Source organism: Zonotrichia albicollis, chromosome 7, assembly GCF_047830755.1.
Source record: "Zonotrichia albicollis isolate bZonAlb1 chromosome 7, bZonAlb1.hap1, whole genome shotgun sequence".
Classification (NCBI taxonomy): Eukaryota; Metazoa; Chordata; class Aves; order Passeriformes; family Passerellidae; genus Zonotrichia; species Zonotrichia albicollis.
This window is the reverse complement of record NC_133825.1, coordinates 22321677-22347045: the sequence shown is the minus strand read 5'-3', so window position 1 is coordinate 22347045 and position 25369 is coordinate 22321677. Positions and strand designations below refer to the sequence as shown.

The following is a 25369-nucleotide window of genomic DNA, read 5'->3' as shown; positions in this document are numbered from 1 at the left end:
ACATTTAAACAAAGACTGAAACCCCACTTTGTCTTTACAAACTGAGAGGTAGGAGGGAAAGGATAATTTTTAATGTCAGTAATGCAAAAATATAAATTACACTCCACAACACTAACTTCTGCACTTTTGAAACAAAAATGCTCATTACTTACCAATCGGGTTAGCATTAATCAACAACCTCATGGCATGACAAACCACCTACCCATAATTACTAAATCAACCACAGCTCTGGGGAGAAGCATGATAACAGTTCTATAGCAAATGTACTACCAAATGTAAAGTCAAATTTATTTTGATAATAATGGAAATAAAAAAATGAAGAGTCAAGAATGAAACTGCAGTTTAGCCAAATCAAATATATTGTATCTATTTTTCTGCACAACTATGTACAATAGATTAAAATTATATGTGAAACCCAAGAGATTCTTGAAAACTGACTGATGCCTCTGAAACACTCAATATCATTTATTGCATTTGCATACACATAAGGGGACCTGGTATCAGTACTGAGGCAAAGCCATGAGCTGTTTGTCAACACCTTTCTCTGAACAATTAGTATTTTGTCTTCCAGATGATCTTTCTCACAGTGACTCAATTCATTTAGAGTTTCAGAAAAAGTAGTATTTCAGAGACTGAACAGAGCAAGTTCCTTGACAAACTCATTTATAAAATTAGTTTCTATGTTTTCCAGAAGCATAAAGATCTTCCTGTGACAAACTCCTGTGACACACAGCCATGGGCTGAGCCCCAACCAGAATTCTTCTTTCCTGCTGAGCTCCAGCTTCCTTTCTGTTCTACCTACCACTGCAGCGTTCCCACCCACCTTAGCTCAGTGAAATTCTGACAATTACCTTTGCACACCCTCCTAAACCAGAAGCAGCCATATTTTAGCATTGTACTAAAAATTCTATTAAAATATGTTTTCACATCTGAGAATGACAAGTATAAGCAAAACCTTGATGAATATTTACATACTACCACACCTGCTGAGAAAAATCAAAATGGTCTTGATACAACAACGAGAAGGTATTTTACCATATGGTTAATATTTAGGCTTTTTTTGCTCATTAAACTCCACAAATATTTAGAAGTAACACAATGAAGCAGAAATGCATCAAACATCGCAGGTAAAAAGGAAATAAATTCCGTTGAAAGATATGAGAAATTGCCCTAACAAATGTTTATATTAACTTTCTTCTTTGCCAGTGACAATAGAAAATAAGAGTTAACTGCCTGTTACAGTGACATGATGGTAGCATTGTGTGTCATCCTGAAGAAAACCTGAGCTTGAAGCAACCTCAGATGACTCATCCGTCAGATGGTGGAGACTAGGAGAAAAATGAAAGCAATGTTTTTACTTCCTGGGATAGGCTTAGTAGCTTAGAACATCACTTTTCACACCCTGCCTGCTGATCCATAAGATGATACCTATTACTGTCCTTAAGATGATAATACAGCCTATTCTTTTGCAGAAAACAAGGTTCTCCAAAAAGAATCAGTTTCTGAGGGGTGAAGAGGAAAATCAGGGTTGAAGAAAGCAGCAATAGGTGTCTTGGAGTAAGGAGACAAAAACAAACATTTACAAAAATGTTTTGTAAAAAAGCTTAAGGACAACCAATCATAACTTCCAAAAACCAAACTATATTGGTAACAAGTATTTACTAATTTCAATACTTACTGTAATACCATGGGATGGTCCCATATGTTGCACATGAAGGCCTGGGGAATTGTAGTAAGACATTCCAGCTCTAGTCAGTGAAGTTGGTGGTGTGAAACCAACTGTGTGACTTGCATATGACAGACCTAAAATTGTTAAAACAAGGTAACATCAACATTCTTGTTTGATATTAAAAACTAAAGTGTGAGGGTTTTTTAAAGTTTTTTGGTTCTGAATCAATTATAGCCTAAAAACTGTTACGTGCTACAGATTAGCCATCTAGAAAATACTAATTGTACTGACAAGTGTGATGCATATTTATTTTCTTTTCCTGTAGCTTACTACTATGTTTCAAACATACACTATACAATGTTAAACATAACTTTTCACTTAAGATAAATGGTGTAAGACTCCCATAGTAACTTAGTTCTAGTCCCTAAGTATTTCCATTTCTCCATGGAGGAAATGGCTCCCTGAACAACATACAGGCTGAAGAAGCAGAAAGGTTGTGCCTGGCGAAGTCATCTAGCAATGGGTCACAATGAGGTTCCACAAAAAAACTGGATGTAGGCGGCTTCTCCAGGCACACCAGATCTGCACTGAGGCTTCCTTCTCTTCTGCCTCAGCATTTTAAAGACCTTTGGGACAGGGAAATTAAAACATGCTGGGAAATGTTACTAGCTGGACTAGGCTAGCAACTAACATTTAAAACTGCAACTTGTTTTACCTACATTAGGAAAAGCCCAATATTCAATATTGCAAATATCTAATTCTTTCATCCAAATATTTCCTTTTTGTAAGAACTCAATTATAAAAATGCAGAGTTCCTGTATAGGTCTGTTTAACCAAGGGAAACAGAAACAGCAACTGCCAAATGCTAGAAGTTCACACCTAAAAAGTTCTGAACAGCTTGAGTTTCTCAAAAGAGCACATTTTCCAAAACCTTTTGCTCCTTTTTGCTTTCTGACAAAAATATTGTAAGGAAGGAGACAAGACTTTTCTCAGCTGTTTACAATTAGACTCAAACAACTGCTTTGGAGAATAATGACCAGAAAACATTTTTGAAGGCCTATTAAACTTTTATAACACCACACTGATTTAACAGTTTTCACAATTCAACACTAAACCAATACAGAACAATGTCCCTGCAGCAACACCCAGCACCATCCCTGTCTGCATGCACCTGTGTGTTTCTGACTACAAGAGATGAGGCAAGATCTGGATGAGAAAACAGAACAAACCTCAGATCAATAATGAAGTTATATAAATAAAATTGCCTGTGCTTCCTTCAATTCTCTTTGATTCTGTTACACTGTCAATGTATGTCTGGTGCAAATTACAAATTACTTCCATGGAATCCCTGCCTCTACAGAGTAACAACAAAATTCATCTGCCTTTTGACTACACAATCTAATTATCTGTAGAGCACACACGTTATATTTAAGTGCTTTTGTAAGCAACAAGGATAGAAATAAGTCAATGTTCAGGGAGGTGACAAGGCAGCCTGTCAGAGTAAGAGCCCAGAAATAATGGGCAAAACAGAGCCACCTTTGTAACAAGGTAATTCTGAACTGCTTTGGAATAATCCAGCTCCACAAGCTTGACAAATGCAAGCCTACATGGCAGCCAAAGAAACAAAACCAGAGCAGTGCATGTACATTTAGGACAGTTCATCTCTGCAGCCCCACACATCTATCTAGCAGCAAAGCACAGAACAGTAACTACAATGAAGACTAACTGATAATTAGAACAACTAATCCCCAGCTGCCTAGGAGCAGCAGTAATTACACTATCTTCAAAGTTCTAGAAGATTTCTAGCACATATCACTGTGCTAGAAATCTCAGCAGTATCTCAGCTTCAAAGAGTTTTCAAAAGTAGTATCCCAAGCCATACAGGCACAAAAGACTCTGGGATTCAGAAGCCAGAATGCAATCCATTCAATCAGCTATCCACATGAAATTACAGCATTTCTAACTGGTTACAAATTCTGCTTTCACATATTCAGGGCACGTAATTTCCCAAATGAAATATGCCAAGTCATACAAATACTTGATGCAACATACAGCTGCTTTATTATTCTGTGCTGATACTTCTGGCATCATCTTACTGTACTACTTTAGATACAAAATACTCTCAAAACCTATTTGTTTTCATCCATTACTGCATTAATTTATCCCAGACAGCTCTACAAAATTCCCAATTGATCTCATTAGTTCTCTAACAAACTGCAGCTTCTATTTTTCTGAAGTCTGACACTTCCCAACTGCTGATATTAATTTATCAGATGAAAAGGAGATTAATGCAGCTGCCTGCGCAGACAAGCTAGCCTGGAACACTTACCACACCAAAATTTCCAAACTCCTAAACTCTGTTAGAAATAATAATTTCAGCTGTGCTTCAGAGTGTGTTTCAGCATCCTCTGGGATAAAATTTTCAGTCTTGTATCAGCTACTGATGGGAAATCAAATTTACAGGGAACAAGGAATGCACTTCAGTCTCAGTGTAGGAATAAACTGACAGAGTTCTCCTGCACTGACACATCAGCACCTAAACAGGGTGCATTGCTAAATGATCTAAGTTAGCAGGTAATCTGTCCCACACAGAGCTGTAATTTCTGTGTGACTGCAGCTCCAACCTGCAGCTGGACACTGTACTGCTATAAATGCTGCACACAGAGATCCACGAATGGAGCTGTTCCTCCAGAGCAGCTGTTGGCACAACTACACTTCTGCACTCTCAGTTACAGGAAAGGGGTAAGAAAACGTGAATCATTTTCTTGATAACACACCTTGACACCTTGGAAGTCAAGTCATTTGGCTCATTTCAGAAATGCAAAAACCTTCTGAAAACTCAGTCACACTGCTCATCTCTAACACTGTAACATGGCTTACGGCCATAGCTGGTCTTCACACAGGCAACACCTGGATGAAAACTATTTAAAGTCCTTAGAGAAACCACAGACAACCTTGAAAATTCAAGGATCTAAAGACATTTATATGTTCTAGCAGACCTGTGTAATAAAATGTCTCATTCCCATCCTGTGTCAACACAGAGCACATCCCATCTGCCTGGCAGGCTCTAGAGGTGAACATGGGAAAGCCAGGCATGCAAATTCACTTCTTTATGTACAAGGTGTTTGTGAGCACCATGTAATACCCACTGCCAACAGTCTGTAATCAATGTCCAAGTGCAATTTTAAGGGATTTTAAATTTCAGTCAATAAATGAGTTAGTAACACAAATGCATTTCACTTGACTTAAAATATATCCAGTAATTAAATAGTCATAAAAGGTTTGTTTTTTTCTGTTATACAAAATATGTGAGATAGGAATTATTAATTTTGCAGTCATTGTTTAATAACAGAAAATAGCAGAAGTATAAAAGCCATTTCTCTGCTGAAGAGAAATGAAAATTGACTTTTTTTCCAACATGTTTGAAATTAAACTTCTCTAAGAAGTTCTGATTCAGAGCACAATATCAATCTCATTACTAGTTCTTCATCAGACTCTAGAAATCCATTTGATTTATGTGTCCTGTTGAGCAACTTGTGTGGGAAGGGAGGAGGAATAAAAAGACAGCAAAAGAGAAAAAAAGAGCAAAAAGAAATAAAGTTCAAGTGATAGCTACTTAAATGATTTTCATTATCTTTCCACAGATCTGAAATATAGAATATCTGGTCACCATCCAAGAACATGCTGTACTAGAAGACACCTAAGGCAAAACTATTCTTGCATTTATGATGCAGGATTTTTCTCCAAACTAGCTTTGAAAGGCTACTGACCTAAATATATTAATAGGGCACGTTACTATGTGATGCATACAATAATTTTAGAAACTGGGTTAAATATTTACCAGGTGATATAGGTCTGCTAGAACTTGGTGAGGGTGTATAAGGGATAGGACTGGACACAGTGCGAGGTCTTAATCCTTGTGCAGACATCTCATTAAAATATCTAACAAAAAAAGGCAAAGAATAATTAGATCAAACCTTTTCAAATGTGCCATGTTTTAAATGTTTCACTGTGATTTTTTCAATTCCCATAAGAATCACATTAGGAAGTCATGACAGGAACTCTTGTCATTGCTGACACTGGCTTAACTTTTCATGGAAACAGCTGGACTTCTCTTAGGCATTTGCAGTTAAAACCATGTAAGTTGTATATGATTAAATAGTATCTATTAAGGTCAGAGATGTAAACCATGTCATCCCATCTGACCCATTCTACATTCTTGCACTTCACACATCATTTCTACATTGAACTCAAAAGCTTGGTTGGCTGGAGTGTATCTTCCAGAAAGGCATTCAGCACTAATCTGAAATTGTGAAAAAGGGTGAAGAAATCATTAAAGTACTAACAATTGATTCAAATAGCTGATCAGCCATAGCATTTAAAACATGTCCTGTTTCCTACTTGAATCCCTCTGATCCCAACATTTAAACATTTGCTCATCCCATCTTCTGCCACTGGAGGACAGAGACACTTTCAACCCAGGACCATCCCACTAAAGATACTTCCAGGCTGTGTTGCAAGACACATCCCACACTTCACTATGATAAACTGACCAGATCAGAATGTGAGGCAAGGCATTTTTCCCCAGCTGCAATAATTTTAGTGATAATCACTTGTCCTTCATTCACTGACTACAGTGAAGCTTCTTCACAGATATCAAGAATAAAAGTAACACCAATTGCTTCTACTTGTCACTCACTGTTTTCATCTCAGGAGATTTTGTGGGTTTTGTCCCCACAGTACTACACTGGCAGTCTCAGGTTGAGTTGCTTAGGCACTCTCCACTTAGATTTTTCAGTCACTCTAGATTAGATGCCCCCCTGCTCACCTTCTCCAGGTGAATGTAAATCAGTGCACATGGGTTTATATTATTAGATTCAGCTGTGCTTCTTTACTGGACACAGCAAAGCAGCAGGCCAAATTTGCTACCTAACAGCCCTTTGACTTAATTGTCCCCTCTTCCACCAGTGTGCTCTCAGGAATTCCTAGTAACAGCACCATTTCTCCATCACAAGAAAAAAAATCAGTAACATGGAACAGCATTAACATTACTCCTATTGGATGGAACTCACAATGACTACTTTGAGGTCTGTCCATAGACTATTTGAAACATATTTTGGTACTGCATCTTGCTGGTTTTTAACCAGGATATTCAGAGTTAACAAGCCACATGCCCTAGCACAGGCAGTACACTGCAGTGATACCAAAGCTGGTTTGAATTTGGGCAGACCAGGTAATAAAGTAGCTGCAATAGAGAACAACAGAAAACTAACAAACTATAAACTAGGGTTTAATTAAATGTACAAATTTTTAAAAGAGTTACCAGCAGCAAGGTTAGTGAAACTGAACTAAGCCACCTCTGCAACACACAGCAGGCTCCAATGCAGACCAGCGTGTGAGTTCCAGCAAGGCAGCATCTCTGATTTAATCCCCTTGCATTCTACACAAACAGAGTTTCCTCAAAGTCATCCCACTTCCTGCCTCAGGTAATGTGGAACAGCAGCAGCCCACTAACATGTGTCCTGGTTTCAGGGACTACCCTGCTACTCCAAAGAACAGGATGGAGGATTAAGACAAAGCTATTGCTGGTCTGGAGAAAGAGGCTTTGGGAGAGCTGTGTCCTTTACATTCAGGAAAGGATCTTCATTTACAAGCAATAATTATCATCAGCTAACAGAATGCAACTGAAAGAGATGGATAGCTGACCCATCACCACCATCATTTTTAGGAAGATGTAAGCTGACAAAAACTGACATTTTAAAATCCTGATTGTACATAGTCCTGCAAGTATTTTCTCTTCTCAGGATAACTACTAATGCCTGCTTTGTCCCTCACTTTGCTTTCTATTACTTACACTGCAAATACCAGATTTGGAGTTATTCTGTCAGGCCTTTGAAGTACCAAAAAAATCAAACATGACAATTTCTTAAAAGCACAAAATAGTTAATCAAATTTTCCTGCATCTTCCTGGTTACCACTACTTACAAGTGGGAAATAAAAAAAATTTTAGGATACTCTACAATTTTGGATTAATCCTGGTAATTCTCATAGATTTAGATTTTGACTGTACTTCCATTGCACTGTAAATAGTGAAGCCTAATAAGAAAAAATTCTAACCTCAGACTCCCCTATTTCTAACAATTAAATTTATATAGCATTTGCTACATCTTAATACCAGATGCTAATGCAATATAGGTCAAGTTGCCTTGGTGTTTCATTAGAATGAACACACTACTTTGACCTTTAAGGGTACTCCTTACCACAAAATATCTGGTACTTTGTTTCTGATAAATTACATCCTATAACAAATATATTAAGGACCCAAGAGGAAACAGAAACCTCTCAGTATCAGAAAAAATACAAAGCACAGAGTAACTTTTAAATTTATTCTAAAGGACTACCATAAATCCGAAATAATATACAACAATACAACCAAATAATGAGCATTTGATAAGAACTGAGAATGTTTTATTCAAAACATACTTAAAATCCTCTTTTAAGATATAACACTCATGTTTCTATGACATGAGAAAAGACCAAAAGGCACAATATAAACTATGAAAGATTCAAGATTATCTGTAAGGTCAAGGCAAGCAAAGCAGCTTGCAAAAAAGACAAAAAAACCCAAGGATGTTATGGTTTGGACATCAAGGACAACCCAACAGTTCTGGAAATGCTTCCTCTCTCAAAGGTTTTACACAGTATCCCTTTGTATTTGGCTGAGCACATTTTACTTTCTGCAAAGGACAAATCAGGCCCAAGCAAATATGCTGTCCCTACCTCACAGAATTCCTTGCAGTTACTAAGCTGGGGACAAAACAAGTGTTGTGATCAAATTATCCTGATTTTCAACTCCATAGCTGTATTTATTCCAATATATATTATCAAACTCCAAAACAATCTTCAGATATAAATATTTTCTTACTCACTGTTAAAACAAATGCAAATTATGTACAACATTGATACAATTCCTGGACTATGCTGGAATTTGATATGCATATTAAACCCATACACAAGTTACTTCTAAAATTATTCCATAATATTCAAAAAGTAGTATAAATACTGATAAAGAAGTCCAACACATCTGGATGGCCAAAAGAATACAAACCTTTCATCATCCATTTCTAAGCTGGATTCACTTTCTGACAGTTGTCTGCAGAGAGCTTCCCTACGTTCCATTTCCCTCTGTAACTTTCTTTGAAGTCTCAAGTTTTCTTCTCTCATATGTCGCTCCTCTTCTAAGTATTGTGCCATCTTCTCTGAATCTGAAATTCATAGTTTTGTTAAAAGATGATCAAAATTCAATTTCTCAGGCAGCCAAGTATGTTGTGCCTAATTTTACTCCAACACTTCAAGATGAAGGTGTAGAAAATGCTCAGGATAGATCACTGAAAATTTTCACCTCTAAGTCATTAATTCAAAGCCTAATTCAGAACAGTAGCTACTAAAATAAACTATTGTTTGAGATCAAGTTTGAAAATAAAATGTAAGAAAAACAAACAAAATTCACTACCACGAACCAAAAGTATTTTTTAAATAAATTTGAAAAGAAAGAAAAATTTTATTAAGAAAACATAACTAAAACCATTAAGAAAAAATACTGATTCCTGCTCCATTAAAATAATGTTATTCCACATTTATCAAGATTTTCCTGCAACACACTGAAGAAATTATTTTAAAGGTATACTTTCATTTTGAAGGAGGAAGCAACAGCACAAGTTCTGAAACAACAAGAGCTCTGAAACTCCAAACTCAAACTTGTATTAAAATTGCTACCTTATATATATTCTACAGCACTCTTTCAATTACATGTCTTATCATAGAAGCTGTCCAACAGGACATGCACCAATATTAAAATACTAATATTAAAATTGAATAATTTTAATGTTAGAAACCACTATGTTAGGTCCACTCTACATCAAATGGCAATTGGAGTTGTCAGTTCTAAACAAGTTCACCAAACATCACTTAAATTGTCTGGTACCACAGATTATTTACAGTGATAAAGTTACAAAGCTTCGTGACAGATTACTTAAATAAAATGCAATATGTGATGAAGACTTATGAGAAACACAACGTATTTTGTGAGATTTTGTAACATTTAAGCAAGCTTGCAGTTAAATCCCTGACATTAACAAAACCCAAAACAACTCATCATGCTTTGTCATCACTCCTTTATGCAACAACCTTCAAGGTAAAGAATATTCTTCTTTTAGAGACCTGTTCCCAAATTATTAACAACATGTGATTTATCTCTCTTCTGTGGAAATATTGCCTTTAAGAGTCACTTCCTGAACACTATTATCATACCACACCAGTTCCTACAAGTGTTTCAGAAATAAAAAATGTAATACAAGTATCAGAATCTCATAAGCAGATTTCATTAAGTACTTAAAAAGAATACTAGAGGTTCTCTAATGACCATGTATTACAAACACCAATCTGAAAACTGCATTTCAGTTTCATCTTCTGCTTGCAGGCTGGCACATCCACCATTCCTACCAGCTCTGCTATTTGTACTGCAGTTCTGTTTAACCTGTTCACAAAGGGAGAGAATCCTTTTAAACCAAGCTCTTATTTTCAATGTAAATTTGACATTAATGCTTTCAATTTTTTACTCTAAATCACAGTAGTTCAAAAAGAAACCACTTAAAAAATAGAGGAACCACTTAAAAAATAGAGGATACTTGAAATGAAAATAATTAGGCTGGATTTGCACAAAGAGCACTTTTAATCTAAGGCCTTGCTCTTGTTCTGAACTTCAGTCAGTGAAGGCTGCAGTGCAGAATTTCCAAGTACAAAGATTAGCTGTCCTTATCTTCTTTTAACAGCCACAAATTATTAATGCCACAAACTTGTGCACAAGGTCTCTGCAAAAGAGCACTCTTGATCCATCATGTCTGTCTTGAAGGAAGGCTTCTGGCTTCAGTAATCTCCTTTTCTAAATGAAGGTTGAAATATTCCAGCCAGCCTGGCTGGCCAGAGAGGGCTGATCCTGACTTGTTCTGCATTTGCCCAGATTTTTCTGGCCATGTGCTGAGGTATCCCCCCACTCACCAACTGCACTGCAATGCCACTGACTCAGAGCCAGGCACAGCAGCTGCCTCCCAGACAGGAACTGCAGATTCAGTAGGAGGGAAGGAAGGACTGGCACTGCAAAGGGAAGGTGCCAGCAGCCTCCTGGCAGCTGTGCTCAGTGCTCAGACCCCTCCTGGGCAGGCAGGGCAAAATGCAGCTCCCACTGCTGCCCAAGGGGCCCCAGCCTGCACAACAGGAACCCGTCATGGAACAGCTCTTTATGCTTCAGAGCCATCTCACACAGGAAAGGACACAGCAAATTAATGCTGCTATACTGTGCAACAGCTGCCTCAGGTTGCCACAATCATTAACAAGTGAAATTCTTACATACACCTGACCTTTATTTCACTAGCTGTTAATTCTTTTGGGTAATTCTTAATTTGCAACAGGACTCCTGCAAAGTAGGCCATAAATATGTCTTGAAAAATTTGTATATTGAAATACTGCCAAGTTTCTGGAAAAAAAGATAGATACACATTTTTCTGGCACAAAATAGTCAAGGATTATTTTTTGATTCTTTCAGACATCCTTTTATCAAAGCTAAAGAACTCTCTAAACTACAGCATAAATACATCAACAAGCAATAACACTGCAATTATGAAAATGCTGTAATCTGAACCTGCCCCATGTTTTTCCACTTCTACCTTCAATTCAAACTTAAGAAAGTACATATAAAAATCTTACAATGCAAAAACTTGAGAAGATTTGAAACACGCTCTTTACTCACGCTGTAATTGTGCAGCTCTCAGTTGTTTCTTTAACCTCTCCACTTCATTCTTTAAAAACCTGATATGTCTCATCATATTTTCAGGAGAGTCTATCTCCATTGATATGTCTCTGGGTGATGGTGGAGCAGATACTGGCTGGTCTAATTTCTCCTGCAAAATTCTGTATGAAAAAGAGTGCAAATTTTACTTTCCATTCTAATGAAAACCTCTTGTATCCCCCAGAAGGCCACTGCAAGGATGCTGAAAGGTATGCAGGGTTTACTTTAACTACTGTTTGAGGGGAGATACATTGGGGAGGAGTTAGAACGTTTAGTTTCTAACTCAAAATAAAAAAGGTAAAAATTATTGTCCTAGTAAACTACAAAACCTGCAGTTCACTCGGGCTTTTTCTGAGGCCCCAGCCAAGATTCAGAGGGTCACATTAACATAACAATAGACACATAAAAATATCAGGTATCAATAATCATTAATCATTATTCTCTCCTATTTCCTCCTCAAACTGAGTTCTTGTTATTATAACATTTAAGAGATGGCTGCTTTCATATGTATTTTTAATTTTAGCTGTTCCAATAATATAAATAGTCATTGTCTTAACATTTACTAAAGAAGCACTGGAAAGTCTCAATGACATGAGTGCACACCACCGAGAAAAAGCTCAAGTTTTCTTTAAGCAGATAGGGAAAAAACAAGAGCTTCTCATATCACAAACACAGTAAAATACCATTAATTTAAAGCTGACCACAAACCAGAAGCTTTAAAAGGAGGCTATCAGCAGTTGAAAAAATTCAATAAATTCCTTCAAGCTTTCCCAGGTAATTTCTTACACTAGTTAGTTTTATCTATTTTAAACAATCAATGATGTGACATTATGATAACAAGGAACTTTAAAACTGCTTAATCTTCCAGATTAGACAACTCCTGTGGGACAGAGATGAACATTTTAATACATCATGTCTGGATTAAATAACTATTGTATTTGCTGGGAAATGTCCTGACAAAGGCAGGAATGATGCATCTGACTCCATGTTGTCAGAAGGCTAATTTATTACTTTATGATACTATATTACATTAAAGAATACTATACTATACTAAAGAATACAGAAGGGATACTTACTAAATGCTACAAAGATAATAATGAAAACTTGTGACTCTCTCCAGAGTCTCAACACAGCTTGGCCAAATTGGCCAATGAGCCGAAACAACTCACACAAGAATCAATGAAACAATCACCTGTGGGTAAACAATCTTCAAATACATTCCACATGTGAGCACCACACAGGAGAGGCAAATGAGATAAGAATTGTTTTCGTTTTTCCCTGAGGCCTCTCAGCTTCCCAGGAGAAAAATCCTGGGCAAAAGGATTTTTTCAGAGAATGTGAATGCCACAAAAATCCTCACCCACAGTAACAAGAGCACTGTAACAAGACAAACCGTTTTTCTGCTTCAAGCTTATCCATCCTCTTCCAGAGACGGTTCACTAGTGCTTCTTGTTCCTGCTCCAAAGTGTTCTCAAGGTCAATCTTCTCACGTCTTAGCTGCAGAGGAAAAACAAGTACTGAAAATGATGGGCATGGATTTCCTGCAAGGAACTGTCATTAGGAAAGCTCTAACAACACCATTTTAGAGCAAGGAGAAGAGACATAATTCAGGTATAATATGCTGGGAAAATGGAGATTCAGTAGTTGCACAGTTGTTATCTCCTTAACACAAGTTCTTCTCAGAAAACTCGTCCCTGGCCCATAAGCAGGAGCATGAGCCCCAGATATGCAGGCACTGATGACTTATCAAACCTATTTAAAGACATCTCCTATACCATCAATCTATGAAATTCAAACTGAATTCACTGTGCAGTACAGCAATGTTTAATCTTTTGAAAATTTTTAGATGTTTTTCGTGGAAGAACCACAGCTAAGTAATCCAGAAATAGAAGAAAAGCCACGTTTGCCTTGTGTGCCTAATCTTAGGTAAAGAACATAACAATATTAAAGAAAAAGTTATGTGAACTGCCTTAGGTGTTACTGTATCAATCCTTGCTACCAAAACAAATGTAATTCTATCTTAGCAAAGGTTTTATAAAATTAAAAGCTTAACTTGACATTAATCACGTTCACTTACTGTGTGAACAAGGATTCTTAATTCTACTACAAGCTAATAAAACATATAATGCAAAACCTTCTACTCTGAAGTTAATAAAAGAAGATATAATGTAGACCCACACAGGAAGATACCTATTATTAGTATTTAAGTAGAAATACAATGCAAGTATTATTAAGAAGAGAATATTAAGAGGCACAGCTGATCTTACTCTGTAGCAGTACAGCTGAACTCAAGAAGTTGTCAATAACAAATATTTGAGAACAGATCAACACCTTTACAGGTGGAAAATAGCATGGAAGCATTTTTCCAAGACAAGCTTAGTTAATACCACTTTTCTGCTGGTCAAATAATCTTACATTAGAAAATGGAAAGACTGAAAACAGAAATAAGCATTTTCCATTTATTACATCACTGACTGAAGGGCTGTTGCAGCTTCTAAATCTGCAAACTATTAGTGCTAACCACTAAATTAATGCTGAGAAACCCAAACAAAATATAAACTTACACACTTCAGGTACCAGTGCAAGTTTAATGAATGTACAACTTTCTCCCTTAAAGGTTAGAGGAATTAGTTACTGTGAGCAGAAGCAGACATATGTTGATGAGTAATAGGGAACAGACTTAGAAACACTGTCTAGCAAATCTTTCCATGTTTTACTTTCCAGATGTACATTAACAGCTCAGGGAACCTACATCTCAATAAAAGAGAAGTCAGGAGCAACATGCCTCAGCCTCGCCACGAGGATGAGAATTTGGATCCTGAGCAACACTTTGCTCCCCACATGGCTGAGGTGGAGTGGAAGGAAAGCAAATGCCTCAGCCCCAGGAGCACAGGGCACTCTGCCTCAGGGCTCCCCACCCAGTCTGGCCAATGCCTGCGGCTGGGAATGTGCAGAGGGAAGAAACTACACAAAAAGTCCTGGCAATCTGCACACTGTGCTTCTACATTAGCAAAACCCAGATCTCCCCTACAATTGCAGTTAGCTAGATAATCACATGATGAAAAAAGTGTTAATGCATAATAATGTAATGATCTCTGCAGCAATGGCTTTTGCATTATTTCAATACAGCACGGCTTAGATTCACCTGCTCTTTTAGTCTTTTTACAACCATGTTTTGATCTAGCAACAAACAAACCCACAAGAACATACAGGTGAAAAGAAATCCGTATCTCTTAATGGTAGGAAGAAGAGCACACTGGAATTTAAAGACGGAGTGAATTATTTATAAGCCTGAATCTGAAAAATCTCAGATTACATTTAGTATTATAGCAACCATCACCAAGGCAGTGGAGTCCATTAATTATAAATCTGCTTGTAGGTGAGCATGCACAATGGCAAAGTCAAACCATCAGCAACAATACCCAAATATACCTTGTGTTGTGCCCTGAAGCTGCTCTGACAAAGCACCAAAGAAACCAGGTGAAACAGATCTAGAATATCCAGCAATATGAAAATACACTGGAAACAAGGATCATGACAACTGGCACAACACTCATGACAAGGAAAGTTTCTCCCACTGTCAGGATTTTAAAGTTTGGAGGAAGAACGCCTTGAATGGCACCTACAGCAGAAGCAAGTGGAGCATCCTGTTGAGAGCTGGGAATTCAAAGAATGGTGTATTTGGCTTGGTATTCAATAGTTTCAGGTGAACTCTGAAATGTACTCCAGTCAATGACTTTTTTAGCAACGTGGTAATATTCTGAAATCAAATAAGCAGTATGGGATTATGCTCAGTAGCTCTGTCATACTAGGGTCACCTTACAGGGGGGTTCAGAGCTACATTCCAATCAAGCATCACCTGAGTTTGACCACTGAAACAATGAAGAATTGCTTACTTTTCAGACCTTAATCTTCCCTTCAGAGGAAAAGTAAAATTCCTTTTAACCTTCCTCACCACCCACTTGTGTTTCTTCTTACTCTCTCTCTCACATGCACTTACTTTACTTCAAAATGCAGCTAAAATATCCATTTTATGTGTATTCCTGTATTATTGATTTGTCAACTGTCTTGCCAACTTATTAAAAAGCACAACAGTTCCCTCCTGAAATTGAGGTCTTCCAAATAAAGGCTTAATATGCTCATCTCTGCCTAAGCCCACTATCCCAAATTTTACTTCTCTGCTTCTCATCTCCACCTTGCCCTTTGTAGCTTTAATTCTCTGCTGCTTTCCAAGAAATTATTTTGCAAAGATTTTTCCAACTCACGTTTCTTCTCCTTTCAAAGCAGACACAGGAGATGATTATTAGCAGTTTAGCTGTTATTTCTCACCTCCTAACTGCACCAATTCTAGTTTCTCACTGCACTGTATGAAATAGAAAAGCAATTAAAAATAGTAACAGCAAAGTACACACACTTGGCCTCTGTAGGGCAATCCTGACAGCTATTTATTTCCTATCAAACCACTGAACTGGAACACAGAACATTATTGCTCGTTTTAACTGAGTCATTCAGTTAATGAAATAGTCACATGCTGTAAATTTCTTCACCATTTGCCTTCAGAGAAGAATGCTCCACTGACTTAAAGCTGACTTAAGAAATTATTTCAGGTTACATTTGAAACCTAAGATCCAATTTAGTTTTTATTAAGGAATACTGTTCTATGCATCCAGAAATCAGCTACCTCCTGATCACCTGTGGTATAAGCAGTTCAGATGAAAAAAAGGAAAGGAGAAAGAACACAAAGCATAGATAATTCACCCTCTCTATTTTAGAAAAAACATTTTAGTGAACATATGCTGTAATTATCTGCTCACTGATTAGAGACAGATCTCAATGTAGCCCAGCTCAAAGCATTGCTGGAGTTCTCCTTCCAAGCCCTGTTTAACAGGTGATCTGATGGCTGTGCTGCAGATTGTGACAATCCCTCTTCCTTAATTCTCTCTGTGTGCAATGAAGGCAACACAACTCTCCTCACACTTATGGGTTGTTTCTTGCTAGGTACAGCACATGCCCCAAGGCTGCTGCTTCAGCTGGTTAATTAGCACAATCAGCACTTTTAATTAGTGTGAGGAAAGAAAGTGTGCTGAAGCCCTAAGTAACCTGACATTTACTCTAGCTTACTGTGGGAGAAAAGAAAGGCATGCAGTAAATTACACTAAATTCACATGGAATTTCTAAGCAAGACTGACAGCCAAATTTTACCATCTTCACAAAGTTTTCAGAGCCAGATACTAAAGACCTTTGTGCATCTCTGCTTTTTGAACAGTGTATCACTGACATTTAGATGCAGCGACAAGTTTCAAATTTTATGATTTCAAAAGTCAATCTGTCCAGAATGAGACAAAAATAATACCATGAAGATTTCAGCCATGGTTCATGCTAACATTTCAAACACTACAACAGCTTAGTATGTTAACCTTACTTTGCATTTTGATTAAGTGGCAGCCACCACCACCTTGTGGCTAAGAGAGTTATTTCAAGCTCATGCTAATTTCCATGCTGGGTAAGGATCTGTTGGCAACTACATACTCCTACCTTTTATTTTTCAGTTTGTTCCATAGGTCTCTCCATATAAATGTTACCATGAGAATCAAGAGAACTCAATTCATCATTTAGATAGTCATTAACTAATTTATCCATGCCAACAGAAAAAGGAGACTCATACAAAACTGGTAACAATTCAGCAACAAAAAAGCTCCACAGCAGAAGAAATCACAGAGATAACACACTATATTTACATCACCTGAATTACTGGACCTGCAGATGCCAGAAAATGTGGAGTCCTTTAACAAGCCTAAAAGTTTCACCAGTTTGCCATTTAAGTCAAAAGGTCTCCTACTGACACCACTGAGATGCTTTGATGCAGATGCCTAAAATCAGACATGAGCACTCCCAATGTCTAAACATCCTGTGGAAACACAGCCAAACAAGGGGTGTTTTATCTCTGCAATCTTCACGACTGCCTAGGGAGAAAGGGAGATGGATGCAGTCTAACTTCAAGGCTTCTGAAGGATACACACAGCTGACAACTCACAGATAGCTGTGCTATCCAAGCTGCCACCGAAAGGTGACCTAGAGCACAGCCAGACCACAAACAGATCATTTACTACTCTGCTTAACACCACCAGAAGTGGCAGCCTTTTCTCACCAGGAGCATGAGTGAAAGATGATGAACAGCAACAGGCAGCATTATTTACAAAAAAGCTGCATGTGCAAAAGTCACTGCTGTGCAGCAGGCATGAAGTCCCACACAAAGGCTACTGTAACAAATATACTATAGATACTCATAGATATAATGGCCATGAAAAAAACTAATCCAAGTTTCTCACAATAAACTATGTTACTTTTCTATTGCTTTGGAAGCTGAACTGACTTTTCTACATTCTCAATACTGCCCAGTTTCTTACATGCTTAAAACATTAAGTCAAATCTAAGACAAAAGAAAGACTTGGGTTTTTTTCAGTCATATAATGGTGCAATGAAAGAGTTACCTGCTCCAGGGTGAGCTGCTTCGAAATTGTATCATTTTCCAGTTTTTTAATCTTCTTCATCAGTTTGTTCACTTGGAATTCCTGTTCCTGTTCTAAATGCTGCTCCAGTTCAGCTTTCTCATGTTGCAGCTAAAAATTCAGGAGACATGTAAATATTTTAAACAAATAAAAGCATGAACTTACGCACCTTTTATATATTTATTCACACATTTATTCCTCCTGCATGTTAAATTCTCTACTGATGCTTCTCAAAAAATTTCAAAATGCACAACCTGCCCAACAGCCCTTCAAAAACGAGCATTTTAAACTGTGCTGCATATTTACAACGCAGAGAAAAGTAATTTCCAACTATTGAATTCACTCAAATTAAAACAGATTATTTTATATACTATATATAATGTATTATAGACATTTCCAAAGTAAAAATCTATCATAATGTTCACAAAAGCATTAATTTCAATCTAAATGCATCATCTCAAGAGTACCCAAAGGACAAAATGCAGGTCTGAGCACTTCCTTCTCCAGGCAGCTGAAAGCTGAAAATTGTGACTGAAATCATATTAATGAAATTGCTGTACAACTAGTTTACAAACAACAAAAAAATTTCCAATTTATATTCCTATGCTATCAAAATCAAACTTTCCTGATGGGATAAAAATACTGTTTTTTTCAAGTCAATGTTATATGTTTTCTTAATATTGAAAGGGTTTTTTTTCATTTAATATGTCCAATGGAGAAGAAAAATTTAACTCTCAAGCAGATGGAAACAAAAAAACCCCCATCACTTTAAGAAAAATTATGGCTTGGAGTAGAGTCCCTCTGAGACAGGGATCCAAGTCTTCCTGTGGATAGAACAGTGTGACTGGCACCATGGTACAAACACGTGAACCTGCCTCAGGAAAAAGCAAATGTCACCAACACACAATGGTGTCATTACATTGTGTTCTGACCATCCACTGACAATTACAAGCACCTTTTTCCACCTGCTTATTTTTTCCATGCCAGTTCTTCTGGCTAGCACATAACAGTCTGTAAGACCACAGTGTTAAATGTGTGAGGAAAAGCTGAGGAAATGGAGACACCTTGCAGTCACAGACACAAACCAAGGTTGCTGGAGAGACACAGTGAACGAATAGACTTGGATTTTGAAACAAGCTGAAATTGCTCATTTGTTAATTCAGCTCCTTTTGCTCCTATTTAGAGACAAAATGGTCTGTGAAGTGCAGCCTGGCAGAGAGATCAAGGCAAAAGGCAGACAGCAACTACTTGGCAATATACATATGGGAAAAGTCTGGGGGTTGTGTTTTCAGGGCTTGTCAATGCTGAGATCTGTTTTTTCACAATTTAAAACAAATACCAGAATAACAAACACTTAGAATAGAAAATATTGACTTCATTTTAAAAGAGAGAGAAAAATATTATAAACACCCCCAAAATATATGAGTGGTGTCTGTCATTCATATAGGGTAAAATAATTTTTCCCTTTTATTTCCTTTGATCACAAAAACAAACCAAAACAATTGAAATCCAGTTATTGATGAAACCTTAATACTGAAGACTAGAATTGCTAACAATGAGAAAAATCCCTTGGTACAATACAGGAGGATAGTGTTTATTTTACTTAGTAAAGTACAAGTTTTTCCCAACTGATTATAATTATATGCAATTATAGTAACAATAGCCTACAGATAACACCTGCCAGCTACAGAGAAGGAAAAATGTGTTACAAAGTGTCACCTTGATGCCAATGTCTTACAGACCTTGAATTGCATACGAAAACAGAAGGAGAATTTTCATCTCTGTAAGATTAGAGATGGGTTTGGTGCAAGAGAGACAGTGACGAGTCTGAAGTGAGAATGGGGCTACCAAACACAAAGCTGAGCAGCAGGACTGTGTGCCTCAGCTCACTTAAGCTCTAAACACCTACAGCAATACTTTCTCTCTGTAGAAACAAGTTTCCTCATACAAAGCAGGACCATGTTTACCTTCCTTACTGTGCTGGCTTACTTCTGGGATAGTGGCAAGTGTTTTCATGAAGTAATGGAGCCAATGGATGAAGTTCTCCTTAGAAAACGAACCCTCATTTATGCCCTGGACTGTGACCTTGTACAATCTATTTTTAGGTATCCCAGGCTCTCAAAAGTTGTCCACTTTTTCCTTCACTGCATCCTGAAAGTCCTATTTATTAACAATTTTGTATCAGCAGTTTGCCTCCTCTTTATGTCCAGATGTTTATCAAATAATTGATAGATGAGCTGGCTCTGTTTATTCAGCACAATCCCATTAGCATCCTTGAGTTGATGCATGGTATTTTGAGAGCAGGAAGAGTAATAGCTTATGTTTACAGGCTTACAATTTTTCAAAGAATTGTCAAGAATCAGATGTACATAAGAAACATTTTTATACAGACATCCAATTACTTACCTTGCCTGACTACACATGCTATTATCCTGGTATGTTTTAATATCTTACTTTCAAGGACAGCTACTTGGACCAGTCTGCACTTCCAAAAATATAAGGGTGTTGAAAGAAAATCTGAATTTGATTTTGAAAAGGACTGGTCTCCAGTTTAAAGCAACTGACTTTGTAAGATTAAACGATATTAAAAATAAATTCTTCTTTGGAGCAGCCTTGTTTCACAAATGGTAAATTTTCAAGATTTACTACTTTAAGTTTCAAAACAGTAACTCAACAGGTCCATGTCCACCACTGCAAGAACAGAGCCTGCATCAAAACACTTCTCATGATATTCTGCAATATACTACCATTCTATAACGACTAGCAATTGAGGATGCTATAAGAAACATTTTTCATGCTTTTTTAGAGACTTCATCAGGTAAACAAAAATATAACTACATGAAGTACATAGGAAAATATAGTAAATATTTATAAGGCTTGTAAGAACTTTATCGGGGTGCATGTGATAAAAATCTTCTGTTTACTCTAAGATCTCTGTTGAGGTGCATGTGCTCCTTCATTTCTGCAACACTCAAACTAGACAATTAAAAATTATTCAAAACAAAGGAAATCTATCTAATAAAATTGTACATTCATTCATTTGGCTTGTAGAGACAGTGAATGTTAGAGTTATAAGAAGATATTTTTAAGCAACGGCATGGCACCAGAAAGACAGTGTTATTCCAGTGGAAACACCTTTTATGTGCTACCATGTCTGTTTAAATTCAGTCTAGCATATAGTAAAGGGTTTCAAAATTAATTTCTGATATTGCAAACCTGATGGCAGCCTGTGATTTACAACAGCAATGCACATGGTGCTGAACTGGGGGATTCTTGCTGGCTGTCAGGAGGAGCACTGCAGCTCTGGCAGGCAGCTCCCACATTCAAAATGTTTTAATGTTCTGGGAGCTCATTCCAGAGGCCAGGCTGAATGAGAGGCATAAACCCCTGCAACTGTGACAAACAAAGGTGTGACAAAGCAACAAATACACAGGCACTGTGAAAAAAGTCCCTCTGCTAGGTGCCTTTCAACAGAGTAATACAGCAGTAATTTTGAAACAGGCACAGGGCTGTAAATACTTGAAAAAGAATACTCTCACTTGGGAGAGTGTAAATCATATGCAGTTTAGCAGAAGTACCTCTCCTCGGTTCCAAAATGCAAAGTTACAGACAAAACAACAGATTTATATGCATTTTTTTCCCTTACTCATCCAAAAGGCAGGAAGCCATTTGATGTACAATGTCTGACAGCATGCATGCTCTAAGTCTAGTTCCAGGTCAGACCAACACTGCCTGGCAAACCCAGAGATTATGAGTTAATCCCAAAGAACAGTGGAGCAACCAACTGAAGACTACTGAATTCCTGGGTAAGTCATTATCCAAAGTCTGCATCTAATTTAGCAAGAATTCCCTGCAGAGCAAAGATGCCAAAAATGGAAGTGGGCATTTATGAGTTCATTATTCTCCTAATAAAGACAGAATTGCTAAACTCTAGTGAGTAATGGTACGTATTGGCACCCATACATTTCAGGAAATTAAAAAAAAAGGAAATTATAATTATCTTACCCTCCTGGTCTAAAAAATCATTAGTCAAGAATGTAGCCCTACATCTGTATAATGGGAAGACTATTCAATTACAGAAAAGATGCTCTAATAAATTCTAAACTGACCGTGGGATGTGTGCCAATAATGCCCTCTTTTTCAAAATTTGAGTTAGTTTGTAATATCAGGAGTTTCTCTTCTCCAGTTTTGAATCTGTTGTTCTACGTGGGTGTAATTTCCAGGGTTCAACACTGAAGAATCAACAGATAATCTTCAGACAACAGATAATCTTTCAGAAAACAAAAAACATCAAGTACTATTTTCAGCTGTTTGCTGCTTGAAAAAGTTGCCTGCAACTCATCAATATTCCAATGTCAATTTACTAAATCATGACCTCTGAAGAACTGAAAAATTACTTTCATGGAAACAAACAGTAATATTGAAATATTCCCTAATTCTACAGGTAAGTTCTTTAGTGGAAGGGACCATTTCTTCTGTATCATTTATAAGCTGCTAACCACATTACTATGTTTAGAATAGATTGATATCCTGGTTTTGTGTTTCACAGCAATTTTATCACATCAAAGACATAATCAAGCCATGAAATGAGATCTGCATTCAGCATACACACAAACAGGAAAACAGTTTTAATATTAAACTGTTTGCTTTAAAACAAGTGCTCCACCTGTACTGCAATTTTTGAGCCACTGTAAAGGTATGAAAAGTCATCCATAAGTATGGAGAACAGAATCTGCTGACCAGTGAAAGGGAAGGGTTAATAACACTTTAGCATATGCCATAAACAGAAACACCACTGGTGCCTAGGCACAAGCCACAAAAGTTTCAGCTCTGACCTTGTGGAGGAGCATTGATATAATCCTTATCTCCTCTGTGCAATGAAGTTTTCAGGTGAACCTCTAAGCAAGAAATTCCATGTCACTCACCCCTCACAGGCAAAGCACCACCAACACCAGGATGCTGACAGCTGTTCTCTTTTTCTCTTTTGCCTGGATTATTATTCAGACAGGACAAACTCACAATTTACTCTCAAATATTGCTACCTAATGGTGCTGAGAGAAATCACACAGCTTCAGGATGAACAATTTGGAACACAGCTGCATTTATGAACTGCTGTATTTTGAAACCTTCTGGTTGACATAACCATATTTATCAAAGGCTTACAGGAAGGCCCCATGGAATGAAATCCAAGGCTGCAGGTGTGGATCAGAATTTTACCTCCATACTCTTGTAGGTATGGCTATACAGCTTTTTCTTTCAGCACAAGCCTGCAGCTTGCCGGCTGAAAGCTGGGCAGTATCTGTGGGATGATGTTGAATCCACAACTGAGGATTTTCTCCAGATGCTGCACAAAAGGTGAGAATAACTCCAGCTTTATGTTTGCATTCTGTTTCAGATGCTTCTCTGCATCTTTCTCTCACCAATGAGAATGAGGTTGCACCCATTAAGGGTTTCCAACAGACAAACAGCACAATCCCCTTGCCTTGTTTCATACATAACAAGCCAAGCATCCCTTGGCCATTTTGAGAACAGTAGAATGTTTCCTTTTTCTTTAACTTGGGGCAAAAGTCAAAGGGTAGTTTCTGAATGCCCATAACAACAACAACAACAAAAAAAAAAAAAAAAAATGTACTTTTAGGTTGACAAGAAGTTTATATTTCTCTTTGCAATGTGTGAACCTATTTTGCATAATTTTAGCAATTTAAGAATGCTACTAAAGATAGTTTAAAAAAACCAGCTAAAACAATCTCATTCTAGGGAAAAGGGTAAGCATATTTGAAGCAATTACTTGATACAACAATTTACTTGCTGTAGAACTTTGTGGCACAAATTTGTGTCCAAGGTCATGATGACTTCAAAACCTTTCAAACAAATCAGGTGTAATCCATGATTTTACATTTAAAGTAAGTTTTGGTTTCCTCTTTATAATGTATAGTACAGTCCCACATAACCTGGTTCTGTAACAGATTTCTACATCTCCCTTTCAATTAAACAACATTGTTCAGTGTACCATTTCTCCCTTTACTGCAAGAGACTTCAGTGGAAAGCTTTTTCTATAGTGATATCCACATCTTACTTCAATTAGAAAAGAACAGTTGATACCCCCATTTTACTGCCATCTGCTTCTCTGTTTTTAATGAAAATGTATGGCTTAGAAATCAAACATGTCTCTTACTCAGAAACATCCTTGTCACTCCTCAAGAACAGCAAGGGGAAATAGTAATACCAAGTAAGGGATATTTTATCCTGCTACTGAGCTTCCTGTGTGATAACAGGCACCAAAGAGACAAAGTGAGAGAAGGCCCAGTTTTCAGTGACAAAAGCACCAGATGGGATTAGCTCTGGTGGTGTTTCCAAACACTGTATTTCCTAACATGCCTTCAGTCTCCAGCTGCAGAACACAGCAATGCTTACAACATACAAATTAGCTCCTTTTGAAGTGCCTGGTTTTTCATGACAAAGCTTAGAACTGATGGCATGAAAAAAGCTCAGGCAGATCACGTTGAACACTCCTCTAACTCAGCACCCTGTCTCCTACAGGAGCCAACAGCAGGTATTTAGGCAAGACTGTGAGAACAGAGCAACCATGTAGAACACTTCCAACAAATACTGAACCGCTTCCTAAAAATTAGCAACTTGGGTAATGGAAAGAGGTTTCTCTGCCGCAATTGGCCCAGCATCTTCAACTTTTTACTTTTACCATCAAACTGATGTGTTTTAATTCAAGAGAAGTAAGGGTTTTGTTACAAGTATGTACAAATTTGCAAAAAAAGTTCCCTTTGAGCATTGCTGCACATTCTTGTATATAAAGTTTAATATTTCAAGACTTGTGTTAAGTATCAAATACTCCAGAAAACAAAGTGTGTTTCATTAGCATTTTAAATTAATCAGTAACTTTTGTCTGGAAGGCAGGTGACATTTACTGCAAGCCATACCCATTTTTGCATCATTATACAAACTTTCAGGTTCTCAAAGCTGAGTTGGCAGATGCAAACTTCAAAGCAACACATTAAAAAGAAAGGTCACTCACTACACTTCTTGTACTTTGCTTTTATCAAGTGTCAGCTTTCCAACCTGCCCACTTCCCTCAGAGTGCAGTCACACAAACACAAAAGTTCAGTCACCAGTCAGTCCTGAGGCTCCTGGGAGAAACATCAGTAAAGGCACCAATTACCTGCATCAGTTTTCTTGAGAGCTCATTAGTGAGAAATTCCTCTTCCTTTTCATAGTTTACTGCAAGGGTTTCTTTTTCTTTCTGCAGAGCTTGAATCTTCTTAAATAGAGTGTTACTGATGAATTCTTCTTCCTGCTCTGCCCTTGCTTGCTGTGAAATAAAAACATAGTTTT

General features: G+C 37.3%; 1 protein-coding gene across 1 annotated transcript in view; it reads right to left on the bottom strand.

Annotated features, from left to right (window-relative positions):
* The window catches only part of CCDC6 (coiled-coil domain containing 6), a 51170-nt gene that overhangs the window by 6189 nt on the left and 19612 nt on the right, over positions 1-25369 (bottom strand). The window contains exons 2-8 of the mRNA XM_005488054.3: positions 25197-25346; positions 18005-18133; positions 12907-13010; positions 11475-11635; positions 8778-8934; positions 5511-5611; positions 1679-1803 (exon numbers count right to left, since the gene is read on the bottom strand). Coding sequence (XP_005488111.1) covers positions 1679-1803; positions 5511-5611; positions 8778-8934; positions 11475-11635; positions 12907-13010; positions 18005-18133; positions 25197-25346 — 927 coding nt within the window. The remainder of the gene's footprint in view (positions 1-1678; positions 1804-5510; positions 5612-8777; positions 8935-11474; positions 11636-12906; positions 13011-18004; positions 18134-25196; positions 25347-25369) is intronic.